Source organism: Amblyomma maculatum, chromosome 1 (genome assembly GCF_055883805.1).
Source record: "Amblyomma maculatum isolate TAMU_Amacu chromosome 1, ASM5588380v1, whole genome shotgun sequence".
Lineage (NCBI taxonomy): Eukaryota > Metazoa > Arthropoda > Arachnida > Ixodida > Ixodidae > Amblyomma > Amblyomma maculatum.
The window spans coordinates 153,465,056-153,485,646 of record NC_139344.1 but is presented as its reverse complement, the minus strand read 5'-3'; the positions used below and the strand labels follow the sequence as shown (position 1 = coordinate 153,485,646).

The 20,591-nt window shown below is 47.5% G+C and overlaps 1 protein-coding gene across 1 annotated transcript in view; it reads left to right on the top strand.

Moving 5' to 3' along the window:
• Window positions 1-20,591, top strand: part of LOC146204647 (DNA topoisomerase 2-alpha-like) — a 70,770-nt gene that overhangs the window by 34,013 nt on the left and 16,166 nt on the right. The window contains exon 10 of the mRNA XM_084604912.1: window positions 4,740-5,250. Coding sequence (XP_084461038.1) covers window positions 4,740-5,250 — 511 coding nt within the window. The remainder of the gene's footprint in view (window positions 1-4,739; window positions 5,251-20,591) is intronic.

Below are 20,591 nucleotides of genomic sequence, written 5' to 3'. Positions count from 1 at the left end.
TGGGTTGGTGAAAAATGGGAGCGGAAAGTAACATTGCTGTTCATAACGGCCGATGATCTCTCACGTTCACTTACCAGCGGCTTTTAAATGCAGGAACTAAAACATTTAAGGACTTTGTCGTAAACAGAAGGAATCGACAGATTTCCAAAGTAGCTCTAGTATTGTCCATCTCTGAGGACAACGCTCGCAGGTACTGGCTGTGCTACCTGCCTTTTTCGAAAAGCCGCGTTATGACCAGCTACCGTCAGGTCACCAAGTCTGCTTAAGTTTTTAACAAATGTCTGCTTTAGTTGTGTAGAGCGCGGAAAGCAGTGGAAAGTGAGAGATGGATGGAGAGAGAGAGAGAGTCTTCCACACACACACACACACACACACACACACACACACACACACACACACACACACACACACACACACACACACACACACACACACACACGCACACGCACACGCACACACACACACACACGCACACGCACACGCACACGCACACGCACACGCACACGCACACGCGCACACGCACACGCACACGCGCACGCGCACACGCACACGCACACGCACGCACACGCACACGCACGCACACGCACGCACACGCACACGCACGCACACGCACACGCACACGCACACGCACACGCACACGCACACACACACACACACCACACACACACACACACACACACACACACACACACACACACACACACACACACACACACACACACACACACACACACACACACACACACACACACACACACACACACACACACACACACACACACACACACACACACACACACACACACACACACACACACACACACACACACACACACACACACACACACACACACACACACACACACACACACACACACGCGCGTATGCCTTCCACACCTTCCGCGAAGTGCAAGGCATACGCCGGGCCTTGCACCTAGTCGGTTAAATTTTCATGCGCTGGCGTGCGAAAAGCTCTTGCGAAATGCAAAAGATGTCCGAGAAAGAGAACGAAACAGAAGGACAGAATAGCAGGAAGGTCAATTAGGTAATTTTCAGGCTACCATACACGTGCAGAGGCGGAAAAATGGACAATAAGGAAAGAAAGCGAAAGATAATGATTGAGGAAATCATGGTATGAAGCTAGGGCGGCGCCGCGCGCGCCTTTTTCTTACTATCGAAACGGTAAAATGCAAATCAATAGTGGGAGATTATTTTCAGGCTGTATTAACAAAAGCAATCAACACAGAATGTCACTACTCAACATCATATGATTAGGGAGTACCGTCATAACGTCTATCACCTTTTTTTTGCATCCCATTTTTTTTTCTCTAAAAAATAAGCAAATGGTGAGCCCGCATGCATATTAAAAGAAAACTTCATATATGAAACAAATCACATGTGGCAAACAAACATGTGCCATGCACTAAAACATACATTCCTTTATTAAAATAGTTGCTGAGAGTATTTTTGCTTGCTTTTCCCATCGTGGAAAGGCTGTTCAATTCATTAATTCATTGCAGTGAGTGCATAGTGCAAGGGAAAAAAGGCAGTGTTTAGGGTCGACGTTTAAGATAGTCTTTGGTGATCCCTCGCTGCATGCCTGTCGCGCGAAGTTCCTGCACAGCCATCGAACCATATGACCCCTCAGGTTGTACTCACGAACCGATCAGACAGATAATTAGAAAACATCACTGTGCTCTCTGAAATTCATGTTGGTTTGGTGGGCGCTGTTTAACACAGAGACAAAGAGAAGAAAACATGGGACTGGGGCCTTTATTTAACAACCCACAACTCGCCAAACTTCCCCTTCTGTTGCTCTCTGAAATGCCTTGTCTCGCGCAGATCAACCGCTTAAGTTAGCGGGCCGCATTGGTGCGCTTGGCAACGACGGCGCGGATCGATGATCTCTCTATGAGAGCAAAGCATTTGCAACGGGAGGGTAGCTACGACCCTCGTACGGCTGTAAATCTGCGTCTTCAGTATTAATCCTCTAAAAAATGACACAGCTGAAAAGTTCCCTTATGACGTCGTTTTAGTGCTTTTTGCAATTACAAACAAGATGTGTCAGCTTACTTCGCCACCCACCAAACTCTCTACCAAACTGCGGTGAGCTAACAGCCGCCTACACTGCACGTCGAATTCGCCATGTTTTTTTCGCGGCCACCTCAAGTGGTTCAAAATGCGGTGCCCAACTTTGGTCATTTAAAGCAATGGCAGAACATCCTTTGCATAATGAAACGTTATTTTGACGTCATCATTAAATGTTTATGCATGACGTATTTCCCGCCACACAACGTCAGCCAATCAGAATTCAGGAGTCGGCTCTTGACAGTGGGCGGTTCCTCTCAGCTCATTCGTAATACAAGCGTAAGTCCTTCCCTTTCTATTATATATACCTCTGTTTTTTCTCCACAGTTACTTATATATACCCTCCATGCATCGTGAATACTACTGCTAAACATCCGTTTTCACGCTCACGTCATTTTTACGTCACCGCAAAGAGCTATTTCGACACACCAAAATTTCGCGCCACAAATTTGAAACGCGTGACTGTTCTGAGAACCAATCAGAGAAAACAAATGGCGCTGAACGGCGGCCATGTGTGCCGAGAATAGGGCCCCTGGTTACACTCACGTGATGATTTCGTATCAAAATTGCGACTCAGTCGCTCTTTGTGCAGCGTTCGGGGTGGTGTCATAACATTTCGATTCCCATTTACCATCTATCTGCTAGTCATGTTGAAGGTTAGTTTGACGTAGGGATCTGAATCGACGACATATAAGCAGCTCGGATACGCCGCCTTCCTTTCCCCCAAAACCAACTTAGAAAATGTACCCACCGTCGTGGCTCAGTGGTTGACGCTCGGCTACTGAACCGGAGTACCCATGTTCGAAACCGACCGCGGTGGCCGCGTTTCGATGGAGGCGAAATGCTAAGGCGCCCGTGTACTGTGCGATGCCCAGATAGTCTAAATTATTCCGGAGCCCTCCATTACGACACCTGTTGTATCCATCCTTCTTTCACTCTCACCTTCCTCCCTTCCCTTACGGCGCGGTTCAGGTGCCCACCCAGAAGTGTGACAGATAGCGCGCCTTCCCTTTCCTATAAACCAAGCCAACAAAAGGCTGTCAAAAATTCGCGGAATGAAATGACTGTGTTAAAGGCGCTATAGTCAGTGCCTTATTGATATGGTTAACAGCCAGCGCCTTGTGTTTGTGCTTTCTAGTTTCACTGTGTCCCGTCCCTTGAGCTGTTCCATCACCCCGCGAATTTTTGAACCTAATTAGAACGCAACTTCAGGCGAAACGATCCTGCGCGAAGCTGCTGCGTGCTCATGCAGCTATGCAAATATGAGCGGTGGAGATGTGTAAGCGAATCGATTTAGTCGTTGTTACCGATGTATATCGGGGGGAATCATGCTTTGGCGTCGTAAATACTGCAACCTGTGGTATTATCTCGAAGCATTCGTTTGCGAATATGCGATCGGTTAGACGAAAAGGCAGCCGAAAACAAGAAAGCGAACAGCGGGTATTGAAATCAACTGCGGTCAATGCCCGCGGAACCAAGAGCAGTATCGCGGCGCGGCTGGGTGCGGGGCGAAGTAGAGGGCGACGGATTGCCTCGTTCCGTTGAAATATGACTAGGGTTTCGGCCGACTGACGGCCTCTCGCAGCTGCGGGCCACCGGAACTAACGTCCGCCAAGAATCGGCATTGCATTGTGTGGTTTGAACCGACGACGAATATAGGGCTAATATCAACCAAAACGAATCATCCGGTTCGAGTTATAGAACACAGGCCGCCTTCGCTCACTTGGCTTTTATCAGCACATCATTGCACCAATCCATGAATTCGGCCGCCTTCCTAAAACGTGCTGGCACGCACGCCATGTGGACTTGAGCAGACAACGCAATAGGCGATGCGTCGCGACTTTTGGTACCCACGTGACCAATGTTGCAGCTCTTCGCTGTTTGTGACGTCACAGTACCGCCCGGCACTGAGAAATGGAAGCCGAAATCGCTCAGTAGAAATAAACTAATCACAAATTATTTACCGCACGCATATGAATCCCAGAGCGTGTATCACGCGTGCCGGAGTAATACACAACGTTTGAAGCAAATAATGAGGTAACAAAAAGTTGACGTCTCAGCCTGTTTAAAGGAACCCAGGTGGTCTAAATGAGGAGCACTTCACTGCGGCGTAATCGCTTTGAGACGTTAAACATCACGTACCGCTTCTATTTCTGGGTCCAGCGCAGTTAAGTTTCTATAACAGCGCGGTGTTTTATACTGGTCAGCACTTTCGCTGTTGAGCCGTGGAGCAAAAGTGCAAATCTTTATTGGCAGCACGAATCTCGTTATTGCCAGCGGCTATCTTTAAAAGGACACTGACTATGTTCAATTTCTCCATTCGATAATTACCATGAGCATTTTCCAAAAACAGAGGCAGCTAGTATTTTCACACGGCAATAAAACGATGAGCTGGAAAACTAGCAAATGAATTGCCAGAGGATAAGCAATGTCGTCATTCAATCCTAAACTGATTGCGGAGTCCATTTAGAAATTTTGCAGTAAAATTTTGCCAAAAAATCAGTCTTTTGCTGCCCAACTAAAATTATCATAACGACAAAGAACTGACGTTTACGGAGAACAAAAATTGATTGCAGCTGTCTACACCATGGCCTTTAATGCCAGGAAGCATTTTCATATATTTCATTATTTCTCACGATTCAACACCGCAGCTACGTGAAGCGTAAGGACTACCTTATCGGACTGCTGTCGGCTGAGGCGAAGCGGCTGGAGAACCAGGCACGCTTCATTCTGGAGAAGACCGAAGACATCATCACGATTGAGAATCGGCGACGCAAGAAATTGATTGAGACGCTTCAGACGAGGGGCTACGACCCCGATCCGCTTCTCACATGGAAGAAGCAGCAGGCCAGCCGGCGCGATAGTCAAGCAGATTCCCAGGACGAAGATGAGGACGACGACACGGAGAAAGAGGGCGTCCATTACAACTACTTAATGGGCATGCTGCTGTTAAACCTTACCCGCGAACTGAAGGACGACCTGTGTAAGAGGAGGGACGAAAAGAAAGCCGAACTGGAGCTCCTGCGGCGCAAGTCTCCGGAGAAGCTCTGGGAGGAGGACCTGGACGCATTCTCTGCCAAGCTAGAGGAAGTGGAGCTCGCCGAACGAGACGCAGAGAGTGGAGCCAAGGCCCTGAAGGGCTCCAAGGGCGGACGCGGAAAGGTAATTTTGACAAGTTTACTTACTCTTTAGTTGCCAACTCTCTAGGCCCGTAATTATAAGTTATCTGTTTATATGTTATATGTTTTAGATTTGTTGAAGCGGTACGGTTGCAAAGCTCCTGATAATAGGCCTTTTTCTAAAGCCCTCTTTTTGCAGTAGTTCAACCCTCTTGTAACCGCCACGCGAAGTATTCACTTTCCGGACAGGATCGGCTAGAATTCCTCGCATATTTTCTGCAAGCTTTCGTTTACGTTAGTGAGGTGTAGAGCTACTATATAGTCTTAACTCTAGTGGGGTGGACATTTTTTGGAGATATTAGGAGACTAGCAAGTGCATATCAATAAAGATGGTTCTTCGTCTCTTCTTCGTACACGTTCTTTTTTTCTTCTTCTCCGAAGTACTGCGCCGCTAGAAGTCTTGCAGAAAACACTTGTTGCGCGAGTATACGTATAAACTTAGCTCGGAATACATGCGGCTTTTTTTTTTTCCCACGATTTTCGCGCATCGAAAAGCGCCGCTCCGGCGCGACGCCCAGATCGAGATACATGGAACGGCGAAGCGACGCGAGCGCCGCCGCGGATCCCTAGATGCGAAAGAAAATGCATCAGCTAGTGAAAATAGCCGCAGAGCGAGGTATACGTGAGACGCTGTCCCTTGTGTTAAAATCGCGAAAGGGCTCATTTTAACGCTACTGTGCTAAATGTGGACAGCCAAGCGTACAAAGGTCGCACAAGGATTTGGCGCGCTTGAATGAACGAATACCTCGGATAGTTGGAAAACGGGAAACTTAGAGTGAAAGGCACTATAGGATGACGGTCAGATATAGGGAAGTGCCTAAGAGATTAGTTGAACAAAACAGCACGTAGTAACAGAGGCCGCCGTCTCATATCCACCTCTTAAGGACGCATTTGCTTTGTTGGGCCAATGGCATGAAGACCGAGTTGCTTTTCGCCTCAACCAAAAAGCACCCGCCATATGGCAGGGATCGGATGCCGCGTCCTTGGGTTCAACAATATAGCGCCATAACCACTGCGCCACCACGGCGGGTCCAATTAAATTTAAAAAGAAAACGCTATATATATATATATATATATATATATATATATATATATATATATATATAAGATGCGGTAGGGGCGCACAAACGAAAACAAAGGTTTATTTCGGACGTTTCGGCCGGGGCCCGGCCTTCGTCAAGGAATGCGCAGAGCAGCCTATGCTTTCCGCTTAAATACATGCGCTATCGAAGGACATGTGACAAGTAGTGACACTGTAATGACAATAGAATAAAATACGCGTAAAATCACAAATAATACATTGTCAAAGAGGTTATATCATTTCATAATGGCGCGTGTGGAGCTCATGCAGTACATTTTCGGCGTAGCATGCAGATACATAACAATTCGACACACAATGTCCGCTCATGCGCACAAGGTAATGATTAATGCGTATTGCATCTTTTAAGATATGACCAAGAATCATACGCAAGATATGTAATCATCTTTTGCACACAAAATAAATGCAAAATCCAACACACGAGGAACAGTCGCTAGTGAAACATAGAGAAAAATATTTTATATGCTGACATGTAGAAAGTTCAATTCAAGTTTACTGGAGCACTGTTTTGTAATAAAAGCAAATACATGTAAAAACGTAAACATAGCATGTCATGCACCTTCACTTCAATACTAATCACGCGTCTTGGGAAAAAAAGATATTTTCCCTAGGTTTTCATTGAGACCAGAAGTAACTGCATTGAATTTGTAGATTAAAAAGGATTCTCGGACCTCTCTTTCATGATGAGATATAAAACCAGATTCCAGTATTGTGGCTGTAATTTTGTCAAAAGAATGGCCCGGAATCGCGACATGTTTGGAAAGCGCTTTCCAAACATGTCGCGATTCCGGGCCATTCTTCAACTTGAATTGATCTTTCTACATGTCAGCATATAAAATATCTTTCTCTGTATGTTTCACTAGCGACTGTTCCTCGTGTGTTGGATTTTGCATTTATTTTGTGTGCAAAAGATGATTACATATCTTGCGTATGATTCTTGGTCATATCTTAAAAGATGCAATACGCATTAATCATTACCTTGTGCGCATGTGAGCGGACATTGTGTGTCGAATTGTTATGTATCTGCATGCCACGCCGAAAATGTACTGCATGAGCGCCACACGCGCCATTATGAAAGGATAACCTCTTTGACAATGTATTATTTGTGGTTTTACGCGCATTTTATTCTATTGTCATTACAGTGTCACTACTTGTCACATGTCCTTCGATAGCGCACGTATTTAAGCGGAAAGCATAGGCTGCTCTGCGCATTCCTTGACGAAGGCCGGGCCCCGAAACGTCGGAAATAAACCTTTGTTTTCGTTTATGCGTCCCTACCTCATCTTATACATATTTCTGGATCCTGGAAGACTTTTATATATATATTTATATATACGTTTACGTTTATATATACGTTTATATATATATATATCTTACGTTTATATATATATATATATATATATATATATATATATATATATATATATATATATATATATATATATATATATATATATATATATATATATATTCTCATCTCGGAGTTCTCTCTAAACCTTCCGGCCCCTCAGCCTCACCAGCCTCTCCAGATTGCCGTTCTTTCAAGCTGAAACTCAATGGCACGTTACACACACACACACACACACACACACACACACACACACACACACACGCACACGCACACGCACACGCACACGCACACGCACACGCACACGCACACACACACACACACACACACACACGCACACGCACACGCACACGCACACACACACACACACACACACACACACACACACACACACACACACACACACACACACACACACACACACACACACACACACACACACACACACACACACACACACACACACACACACACACGCGCGCGCGCTCGCGCTCGCGCTCGCGCGTGCACACAAACGACAAAGGAAGGAGAACATGCAGTTAGGACCGCGCGCACGTACTGCTGTAGCCCTATTGACCTCGGATGGATGGATGGATGGAATATAGGAGCGTCCCCTTTGAAACGGGGTGGTAGCAGTAGCTATTATGCTCATTTTTCTCCCTATGTCTTAATTATTGATTTAGAATGGTTAACTAAACCATCATTCTATTCTGCTCGAGATCGAGCAGAGTCGCCACCTAGCGTCATAGTGACGAACGCTACCCAGTGTGGATGCGTGTTCGCGTCGTGTGCCAGCCCGCAGGGATTTACGTGCGCTCGTGCGGCGTGTACGAGAGTGCTTTTTGTCTGTTTCGAGGTTCCTATGCGCTTTTTCTTACCTATCTGCCTCTTGCAAAAGAAATGAACAGATATTACCCTACGCTCCATTAAGAAAACAAAAAATACTTTTCCATATCGAGTATGTCACGCTGGAAGGACATATCATCAGTCGCGGTCTTCGGCGCTTGAGATTTTTTGACAAGCGGTGTCTTAATCGAAGCGCTGCTTTCGTTAGGCGCCGTGTCAAAGCAAAGCAGGTTGCTGATGTAAATACAACTTAATAAAAGCGCTCAAAAATCGTATATTCCCGTTTCTGTCTGGAATACCGACTGCTGAAACATGCGACCGCAGACTGCTGTATAGCAAAATCCAGTTTGAACAGCCCATTCTGTGCCTTCGGTATCCATGATAGAGTTGTCTGAGTACTTTATTTATTTATTATTATTAATTTTTTCGGTTAAACTTTTGTCGCGGTGTCTCAGTGATAGGGCGCTCGACTACTGATTTCGAGAACGGAGGGTTCGATCCCGGCCGTTTCGAAAGGCGCTCCTCGGCTGTGGAATTTGACTGAACGTTAAACAATCCCACGTAGTCAACGACACCGAGGCTCGCCCCTCCCTACATCATCTGTCATATAGCCCATGCCGCATGGCGCATTACACCCATATATGCGTTTAATTTCTTCTTTTGTTTTTTTCTGCTGAAGGATTCTGCGCATCCGTAACAGTGGTAATGAGCACATTTCGCTTTAGAGAAATGCTCGAACGTTTGAGAAACAAATGTTCGCAGCACCTGTTACACTAAATATTACATAATACACATAGATCAATGTACACTGGTAGCCCATTAGAACATTAGAACCCCTTTTTCGTCTGTGCTGTCTTTCGAGCAAACTGATTGTTTCTGACAAGGGCTCGCTGTCAGCGGATCACGGTGCATCCCGTTCTCACTCGCTTCACTCGCTAGCGGCGTCAGCGGCATCAGTCAGTCGCTGCTATCTGTTCGTCGCCCAACGTTCCTATGGGCCCACGCGTTGCTTCCCGCAACCTTACGATAACTCAACTGCACTTCATTTCTCCGACCACAAAGCTTCTTGATGGAGTACGTGTGAGAAATTAAAAAAAGTTGTCTGTAATTGTACATACATGTCTTGCTCGAAATCATTGCCTCAGTCTATCGAAAAATGTGAAACAGCTGATGAGCTGCGCTCAAACTTCGCATTAGGAAGTAACGTAATCGTCGGCAAATTTTTTGGCGAATACTTGTGCCTGGTTGTCTAGCCATGTTGATGTCCACTCAGTCTATGGCCATCCGCCGGACAGTACGCTGTCAGTGCTGCATTTCACCTGCTTAATCCTCGAGTCAAGTACGATATAATGAACCAGGCTGCATCGATTCAATCTAAAGTACTGCAGGTCAGAGCACGAACCTTGATCTCCGTGGGCTTGACACTATATATTTGCCTGTCTCACTCGTATAAGACACGCGCACGCCATTTAAAAGGTAATAAGATGTGTCATGTTCAGGCCCAAGTATCAGGCCTGTGAGCGCCCCTACAACGCAAAAAGCGTGCAAAACGATGCCAGTAAATCTAAAAGACGTGCATGCCTTGTTTTCCTAAAATCCGCGCATATTTTTTTTACTGCATTTTTTCTGCTTTCTGCAGTATTGGAACACTCTAAACAGTAAATCGCTATTGCGTAACATAAGACACGTTTTCATCGCCAACAAACCTGCCGTAAACTCGGAAGCAGTCATAAGCCGCGTCTGCGAGCGCCGCCGGCTGCCGATCCCCACTATCGGAGCGACGGTGAGGCCACCTATAGGTCGATCTCGCGACGAATACCCTTTGCCATCCTCCCCAGTACTTATTTGGTTCTGGCACATCTGAATCTCGTTAAACTGTGTACGTGTCGGCCCTGCTTGGTAGCAAGAACGCCAGGCCTCAGTCGGCCACTATGCTAACCTCGTTCTTGCAGTCTACAGCGTTTGCTTAGAAACAAGCCCATTCTAACGACGGCAGGAAGGAAGAGCCTTGAAAACAAAAGCTGCTAGGGTGCCGCGCCGGCGTCCTAGTAGCAGTAGCTCTGACGCGCCCTCTGGCAGGCACCGCAGCTAAGACTGACTGTGCAGTCCATGTTCCCACCGAGATGGCGACAATGCACTGCACGCTACACAACAAGAAAAATGGCCGTTTTGCCTAAGTCTCACTGGATTTTTTTTTCTGGAAAAACTATTGCTCTAAACATTTATGAAATAAGCACAACCTGGTAAATCCAGTTTTCAGGATAATAAATTTGAATAATAAATTATGCTTTGCCAAGCAACTTTTTTTTGTCAAAAACAGTGTTTTAGCAAGAAGTTGAGCAACACTTGTTATGATGCCTCTGTATCTTAAGATAAAGAAGAACTTTTACAAATATCTGAAACATAAAAGTTGACTTGGAGTGTGTTAGCCACCCTCTGTAAAAAAAAAAAAAAAGACAATATTTTTCTCTTGAATCGCAAATTAGCAACGAAACAACTCGAAGCGCTGTAGTTTAGCATGGCATGGGGGTATCAGTAGGTTGCGTATGCGTGTGTAAAAACGATTGTGTAAAATTTTGGGCAAGACATGAAATTAAAGCTAAATAAACGTGCTTTCGCAACATACGATTTTATAACGAATTATTTTTAATGCAATAATTTCTGCTGCTTAACGTACTTATCGCTTCAGTCCAGTCTGAGGTTCGAACAAGGCCAGCTGCACAGACAGCGGAGCTCCATTATTTCTGTGCTCTCGGATTCGTTTAAGCCCTTTCAGGAAAAGTGTCCATAGGAATGCACTAAAGACTCCAGAAAGCACGGTGAAATGTCGCTAATCATAATACCACTTTTATGATATTCGTTACTTCGATGATTGCACCGCCGCGTTGGTGCAGTGGTCAAGATGCCCGACTACTGTGTCGTAGTACCCGTGTTCGATCCCGACCGCCAGCGGCTTGTGTTTCGATGGAGGCGAAGTGAAGTGCGTCCGTGTGCTGTGCGATGTCAGCGCACGTTAAAGATACCCAGTTCAGTTCAGTCGTTCAGTCGTGTCCGACTCTTCGTGACCCTATGGACCATGTCACGCCACGCTTTCCGGTCTCTCACTATCTTCCTAACATCACATAACTTCATCTGCAGTGCCTCGAGGATGCCATCTAACCATCGCGTTCGCTGCCTACCCCTTCTCCGGCGACCCTCAACCTTTCCCAACATCAAATCTTTTTCCAGCGACTCCTCTCTTCTCATCAGATGACCAAAGTAGCTGAGCTTTAACTTTAGAATTTGACCCTCCAATGAGCAGTCAGGGTTTATGGTCGACAATATCGACTGATTTGATATTCTGGCAGCCCAAGGAACTCTCAAGAGTCTTCGCCAGCACCACAATTCAAACGCGTCATTTCTTCGGCGGTCAGCCTTTTTCACAGTCCAACTCTCGCATCCATACATCACAACTGGAAAGACCACAGCACGAGTTATACGGATCTTGGTTGGCAGACTAATGTCTCTGCTCTTTACTAGGTGGTCAAGGCTAACCATTGCTCTCTTTCCAGAAGCAGGCGTCTCCTAATTTCATGGCTGCAGTCTCCTTCCGAGGTAATCTTGAAGCCCAAGAAGAGAAAATCTGTCACAGCTTCCACTTCTTGTCTATTGATGCTCCAGGACTTGATAGGGCAAGACGCCATGATCTTTGTCTTTTTAATGTTCAGTTTAAGCCCAAACTTCTCACTCTATTCTTGTACGTGCATCAGAAGTCTCTTGAGTTCCATTTCACTTTCTGCCATTAAAGTGGTATCATCCGCATATCTAAGGTTGTTGATACGTTTTCCAGCAATCTTCACTCCAGCTGAAGACTCGTCCAGACCGGCCTTCCTCATGATGCACTCTGCATATAGGTTAAATAGGCAGGGCGACAGTATGCAGCATTGCCTCACTCCTTTCTCAATCGGAAACCAATCAGTACGACCATGCCCTGTTCTGACTGTGGCTTCTTGTCCTTCATACAGGTTCCTGAGGAGACAGATGAGGTGAATTGGAAGTCCCATCTCTTGGAGAGCTTGCCACAATCTGCTGTGATGTACGCAGTCAAACGCTTTCGCATAATCAATAAAGCAGAAGTAGATGGGTTTCTGGAACTCTCTTGCTTTTTCCATGATCCAGCGAAGGTTGGCAATTTGGTCTCTAGTTCCTCTACCCTTGCGAAACCCAACTTGCACGTCCGGAAGCTTCCGTTCCACATACTGCTGCAGCCTTCCTTGGAGGATTTTCAACATCACCTTGCTAGCATACGAAATAAGCGCGATCGTGCGGTAGTTGGAACAATCTTTGGCACTGCCTTTCTTTCGAATGGGGATGTAAACTGACCTCCTCCAATCCTGTGGCCACTGCAGGGTTGTCCAAATCTTCTGACATAATGTATGGAGAATGTTAACAGCGTCATGGTTGAGGTTTTGAAGCAACTCAGCTGGAATGCCATCAATTCCGCTAGCTTTGTTCTTAGCAAGGCTGGCTAAGGCCCATTCAACTTCACTCTTCAGGATGCCCGGCTCGAGATCAGTAATCACAACCGTCTTATGTTGGGTTTGCACATTCGGGTCCTTCTTGTACAATTCTGTGTATTCCTGCCACCTCTTCTTTATTTCTGAGGCTTCAGTGAGGTCCTTGCCTCGTTTGTCCTTTATCACGCCCAGCTTAGCATAGAAGCTTCCTTTGATATCTTTGATTGTCTTATACAGAGCTCTTGTGTTTCTTAGTTGGCTGTTGTCTTCAACTGCTTGGCACTGTATGTTCAGGAAGGCATTCTTATCTCTCCTTGCTATTTTCTGAAAATCCGCATTGAGAACCTTGTATCTTTCTCTTTCCCCCATAACTTTTGCCATCCTCCTTTCCTCAGCTATTTGCAAAGCCTCTTCAGATAACCAGTTTGCTTTCTTGCATTTCTTTTGCTTTGGAACTACCTTAGTAGAAACTTCTTGTATTATATCGCGAACATCAGTCCACATCTCTTCGGGCTCTCTGTCTTCTAGATCTAATTCTTGAAATCGATTCCTCACTTCCACAGCATATTCTAATGGAATTTGATCAAGGCCTTCTAGTTTTCTGCGTTTTCCTCAATCGAAGCTTAATTTTGGCAACAAGAAGCTGATGATCGGTGCCACAATCGGCCCCAGGCCTTGTTTTTATTGCTTGTATAGCGCTTCTCCATCTCTGCCGGCAAAGAATATAATCGATCTGATTCCTGTACAGACTGTCCGCTGAAGTCCATGTGTACAGGCGCCTCTTGTGCTGTTGAAAATGAGTATTCGCTATGGTCAGGTTGTTTTCTTGACAAAACTCTTCTAGCCTCTGCCCAGCTTCATTTGGCTCGCCAAGACCGAACTTGCCTGTAATTCCGGATATTTCTTCACTCCCGACCTTAGCATTCCAGTCTCCTATAAGAACAATGACGTCTGATGATGGGGTGCGGTCTAAAAGGCATTGTAGGTCCGCATAAAATCTCTCAATGTCAGCTTCTTCAGCAGTAGTGGTCGGTGCATAGACTTGGATAACTGTTATGTTGAAAGGGTGACCTTGGATCCGAAGTGAAATCATTCGGTCGTTTTTGGGGTTGTACCCTAGCACTGCTTTGCCCATTCTTCTGTTTACTATGAGAGCGACCCCATTCCTTCTCTTGGATTCGTGCCCACAATAAAAGACATAATGGTCGCCGGAGTTAAATTCTCCCATTCCGGTCCACTTGAGCTCGCTGATACCCAAGATATCAATGTTCAATCTGTCCATTTCTCGCTTGACGACATCCAGTTTACCTTGCGTCATAGATCTTACATTCCACGTTGCTATGTGATATATCTCCTTGCAACATCGGACTTTCCGGTCGCTTCCCGACACATCCACAACTGAGCGTCCTTTTGGCTTTAGCCCAGCCGCTTCATTCGTCCTGGAGCTACTAGGAATCGCCCTTTGTTCATCCCCAGTAACATGTGGGACGCCTTCCAACCTGGGGGGCTCATCTTCCGGCGCCATATCTTTAATGGTATTGTGACTGGCCATAGGGTTTTCTTGGCAGGAAATACTGGAGTGGGTTGCCATTACCTTCTCCAGTGAATCACATTTTGTCAGAACTCTCTGCTGTGACCTTTCTATCTTGGGTGGCCCTACACAGCAGAGCTCACGACTTCATCGAGTTTCGCAAGCCCTTCCGCCACGACAAGGCAGTGATCCATGAAGGGGTCCCCAGGTGGCCGAAATTACTCCTTAGCCCTCGACTACGGCACCTCTTTCTCTCTCTCCCCTTTCACTCCCACATTCCTCCCTCTTACGGCATGGCATGGCTCAGGTGTCCACAGAACAAGAGTGGCAGATACTGCACCTTTGCTTTCCTGTGAACCAATTATTTACTTCGGTGATGTGACGAAGTATCGACGATGCGGTATCGAGTATCTGTATCGAAAATCGATTTCGGTTCTGTATCTTGTATCGATATCAAAAATGCAATTTTCGGGGTATGGAGTATCCGTATAGAAGTTACTCTTAGGAAGTACCTTGCCCAGTCCCGATTGGTGGTTATGGCGGACACCAGCTGAGAAGCAGTAGGCTTCAATTAGTTCGATAATTAGGCAAATGCGTTAATTGAATTTTTATTTTATATTTTAAGGGATATGCTGTATTTGCAGAATTGGAGCTTGTTCTCCAAACAGTATAGCTGCAAAAAATGACTTCCTTTAAAAAATTGTAGCGGGCGTTAAAATGCCCACAAACGTCTCCCTGATAGGGGGCTTTTAAAAGCGCCAGTGGCGCGTCCGGCGTAGATCGCTCGGCTAATGCCCGCTTTGAGTCCCGACTGCAAGCGTAATGACTGCGCGCATAGGGTACGGAAGCAGCGGCAATCAGCGAGGCAGTCGTCGAAACGAAATAGGTAGCCAACCGCCTTGCGCCTGTCTGGCTCTTAGGCGATGCCAGCAGAGCGACGAAATCTTTGGGTGGAGCCAAAGTCGCTGTGTGAAGCTGCCTATCGGGGTCAAATTTGCGGGCCTTGTAACGCGCGATACAGGTTTGTTAGAGAAAATTTGATTTAGCTGCTACTCTATGGACAAACTGCAATTCTGCCCATATACCCTCTGAAATGAAAATTTTAAAGGTTAATTATGTATTTAATTAATTAGCGAACCAATGAAGTCTTCTGCCTCTTACCTGGTGTGCGCCGTAGCGGCCAATACGGCCCCAGGGCTAAAATAAATCTAAAGCTATTTACCTTTGTCTTAAAATTATGGACCTATGAAAACCCGATCTTTTTCCAAAAAAAAAAATGATCGGTCCCCCGATCGAAAAAAAAAAATATATATATATATATTGAAGAGAGGTTTATTGGCAGTTATTCGGAGGACTGGAGATGGCGACCGGTGACACAAGGCAATCGTAGATCGAGGCACAATATCGTCCGAACAAGACGGTCCGAGCTCTCAGTGCCCGCGCCAGCTGATCGGCGTCTTCATCGTCGTTAGCTTCGGCGCTGTATCATCTTCTTCCTTACAATTGCCCCGGCGGAAAGAGGGAGCCATCTTGGCGACTTAGGGCGAGGGTATGACAAGAGGGTCGTAGTATATATATATATATATATATATATATATATATATATATATATATATATATATATATATATATATATATATATATATATATATATATATATATATATATATATATATATATATATATATATATATATAGTCGACTGACGTGAACAACTTCTCGCCCGCGGCGACGGTGGTCTGAAGAAGGCGTTGCCGGCTCCACGACGTAGTTAACTGGTGATGTACGCTCTAATACACGATAAGGGCCATTATACTTTGCAGAGAATTTTGAATCAGCCGGAACACACAGCCAAACGCGGGTGTTGGTAGGAAAGTCAGCAGCGGGCTTGCCGTGATCGCTCTCTTGTCGGCGAAGATCTTGAATGTCCGACGTGAATGAACGAGCCAGCTGACGGCACTGCTCAGCATTACGGGCAACAGCAGAAAGAGAAGTGTACTCTGAACTGTCGGGGTGGTAAGGAAGTATGGTGTCCAGTAGACAGGAAGGCTCACGACCGTATAGGAGAAAGAATGGGGAAAATCCAGTCGTTGCCTGAATCGCTGTGTTATAGGCATAGGTGATGTATGGAAGCACCTGATCCCAATTAGACGCGTCAGAAGAAACGTACATGGCGAGCATGTCACCAAGCGTTCGGTTAAACCTTTCTGTGAGGCCGTTGGTTTGAGGATGGTAAGCTGTGGTGGTTCTATCTATTGCTTGGCAAGCTTCCAACATGCTCGCTGACCACTTGAGATAGGAAGACGCGGCCGTGGTCACTGAGAAGTTCACGAGGAGCCTCGTGACGTAGAACGAAGTGACGCAGGATGAAGGAGGCGACGTCACGAGCACTAGCCGTAGGCAGGGCTGCAGTCTCCGCGTAGCGAGTGAGGTGATCCATGGCGACTATTATCCAGCGGTTGCCTGATGTCGAAGATGGAAGGGGACCATAGAGGTCGATTCCGACACGATCAAAGGGTCGCGCTGGACAAGGCAATGGCTGTAATGGGCCGGCGGAGGGGCGCGGAGACGACTTCCGCTGCTGACAAGCAGTACAGGACCGAATATAGCGGCGGACAAAGTTGTACATCCCCCGCCAGTAGTACCGCTGGCGAAGACGCTCGTATGTCTTCAACAGGCCAGCATGTGTGCTCGGCGGGTCGGCATGGTGATGGGCACAAATTTCTGTGCGAAGATGGCGGGGAATGACCAAGAGCCATTTGCGACCATCCAGGCGATAGCTTTTTCGATACAGCAGACCACCCCGGATCGTAAAATGGGAAGCTTGGCGACGAAGGGCTCGCGGGAATGAAAACGTTGAGGACGCGGTGAGGACGTCTAGGAGCGAATATATCCAGGGATCCCAACGTTGCTCAAAGTCAGGTCTTCGGAGGTGAGGGCTGCAACGGAGGGTTCGGATATCGAGTGCGAGGGTGCAGGAGAAGGTAGCGGCGAGCGCGACAAGGCGTCAGCGTCGGAGTGTTTGTGTCCCGATCGATATATCACTTCAAAGTCAAAGTCTTGAAGGCGAAGAGCCCAGCGGCCGAGGCGCCCAGAAGGGTCTTTCAGGGAAGCCAACCAGCATAGGGCATGGTGGTCGGTGATGACGTTGAAGCGGCGGCCATATAAGTAAGGGCGAAACATCGTTGAGGCTCACACGATTGCAAGACACTCTTTTTCTGTGACGGTGTAGTTAGATTCAGATTTCGTTAGCGCTCGGCTAGTGTAAGCAACCACATATTCGGAAAAGCCTTGCTTGCGTTGAGCGAGGACAGCACCAAGGCCGATGCCGCTGGCGTCAGTGTGCGCCTTTGTAGGAGCGGATGGGTCGTAATGGCGGAGAATGGACGGTAAAGTTAGTAGACGTCGGAGCGTAGTGAAAGCATCGTCGCAGAGTGGGGTCCATGTAGACAAGTCGGCGGGACCATTCAGCAATTTTGTAAGCGGTGCAATGATGGTAGCGAAATTGCGGGCAAAACGGCGAAGATATGAGCATAGGCCGACGAAGCTGCGCAGCTCTTTAACAGACGTCGGTTTCGGGAATTCAGTGACCGCAAGTAGTTTGTCCAGATCGGGCAGAACGCCAGCTTTGGACACGACATGACCCAGTATTGTCAGCTTGCGGGCACCAAAACGACATTTCTTCAGGTTAAGTTGGAGACCGGTGCCAGTGAGACAGCTTAGTATTTGGTGCAAGCGCACGAGGCGCGTCGGAAAATCGGGAGAGAAAACGACGATGTCATCCAAATAACAAAGACAAATGTTCCACTTGAGGCCGCGTAATATGTTGTCCATCATTCGCTCAAACGTAGCAGGAGCGTTACAAAGACCAAAGGGCATCACAGTGAACTCATATAGTCCATCAGTAGTAACAAAGGCTGTCTTGGGTCGGTCAGACTCAGCCATAGGGACTTGCCAATAGCCAGAACGCAGGTCCAGGGACGAAAAGAACTCGGCTCTTTGTAAACAATCGATGGCGTCGTCAATGCGGGTAGTGGGTATACGTCTTTACGAGTAATTTTGTTAAGAGGCCGATAGTAAACGCAAAATCTTATGGAGCCATCCTTCTTTTTCACAAGTACCACATGAGACGACCATGGACTAGATGAAGGCTGAATTACACCACGTTGTAGCATGTCGTCGACTTGGTCAGCAATAACACGGCGCTCCGTAGGCGAAACACGGTAAGGGCGCTGGCGAAGAGGGGCATGACTGCCGGTGTCGATGTGGTGAACAACCTCAGTCGCACGGCCCAAGGAAGTCGTCTGAGCATCAAACGAAGAACGGAACTGGTTGAGTAGAGCAAACAGTTGTTCACGGTGAGTCGGGTCGAGGTCACTGGCCACAGATGATTGAAAAAGGTCCGAACTTGGTATGTCGGAAGACTCAGTAATCGGCATTACGGAGGCTACGTGGGCACTCTGTGGTAGATACCCATCAACCTCAAACGGCGAGATGAGGTCAGCAACTTCAATATGACCAAGGCATTCTCCACGAAGTAGCGGGACCACAGCGGTGGAGGCATTCGCAACAAATATGTCAACGGCACCGCAGTTAATATCGATGATAGCAAAGGGAAGAAGGAGGTGACGGCGAAAGGCGAACATGGGAGAAGGCGCAAAAAGAACAGTCGCATCGAAAGAAAACGGTACACACACGAAAAAATCACAGCACAGTTGGGCGGAATGTCGGTGTCGTCGGCGACAACAAGTTTGACGCAAGAAAAAGACGATGCATCGCCAGGAACCGCATCACAGAGCGCAAAGAAGGCGACGTGGGCGCGGGCGCACTCAATAACAGCATTGTGGCGGGACAGGAAATCCCAGCCAAGAATTAAGTCATGCGAGCACGACGCAAGCACTAAAAACTCGACGATGTATAAGACGTCCGCGATAACGACACGCGCTGTGCAAGCAGCAGACGGACGAACGAAATCGGAGCTGGCGGTGCGAAGAGAGAGTCCAGAAGGCGGGGTGGTGACTTTATGAAGCGAGCGACAAAAACTTTCGCTAATGACGGAGAGAGTGGCCCCTGTATCGACGAGTGCAAGGGTACGGACACCATCAACAAAAACTTCGAGAACGTTCGGCGGAGACAGACGAGGACTTGTGGTAGGCGATGTGCACGCAGATCGTGCCCCAGGAGCTGCGGCGGCTAGTTTTCCGAGTCTTGTGTCACGCTGCGATGCCGCATTGGAGACACGGACCGACGGCGAGGGAACGGCGAGCGCTGCAGTGGAATGTGCTGGCGGCCCGACGAGTTGTGCGGCTGCCCTGGAGATGTAACCGAAGGTGGGCGCAAGGTGTCGTATTGATAATTGTAGTCATCCATAGTGCGTGCAGGGGCAGAGCGCAGAGTGCGACGGCACAGGCGGGCGACGTGGCCGGGAATACTGCAGGCATAGCAAATAGGCCGGTTGTCATTCGTGCGCCAAGGATTGTAGGGAGGCGTCGTAGATCGGAACCGTGGGGCGACAGATGGTGGCGCCATAGTCGGCACGTACGCAAAGGACTGTGGCGGTGGTGGGCGGGCGGTAACATGTGCATACGTGGGAGGCATCTGTACTTGCACAGGCAGAGGCGGCACGACAACAGGGGGGCTGTAACTTAATGGTGCAGCAAGAGGTGTGGGCTGCAGTGGAACAGAGTCGGCATGAGGTGCTACAGGCGCTGGCTGGCCAAAACTGGGAATGGCATCAGCAACCTCCTGCGTGATGGTGTGTCGGATGGAAGGGTTAAGCAGCTGGGCTGTAGATGACGGGCGTGGGCCAGACAAAAGCCCAAGCTGTCGGGAGACCTCATCCCGAACGAAGGCTTTGATGTCAGCCAAAAGGTCGCTGCTCACAGCCAGGCCAGAGATGGATGCAGCAGGTGCGGGAGAGCGACGAGTGCAGAGGCGTTGCTTGAGCATTTCGTCGAAACTTTGGCAAAGGTTGTATACTGATGCCACCGTGGTTGGGCTCTTT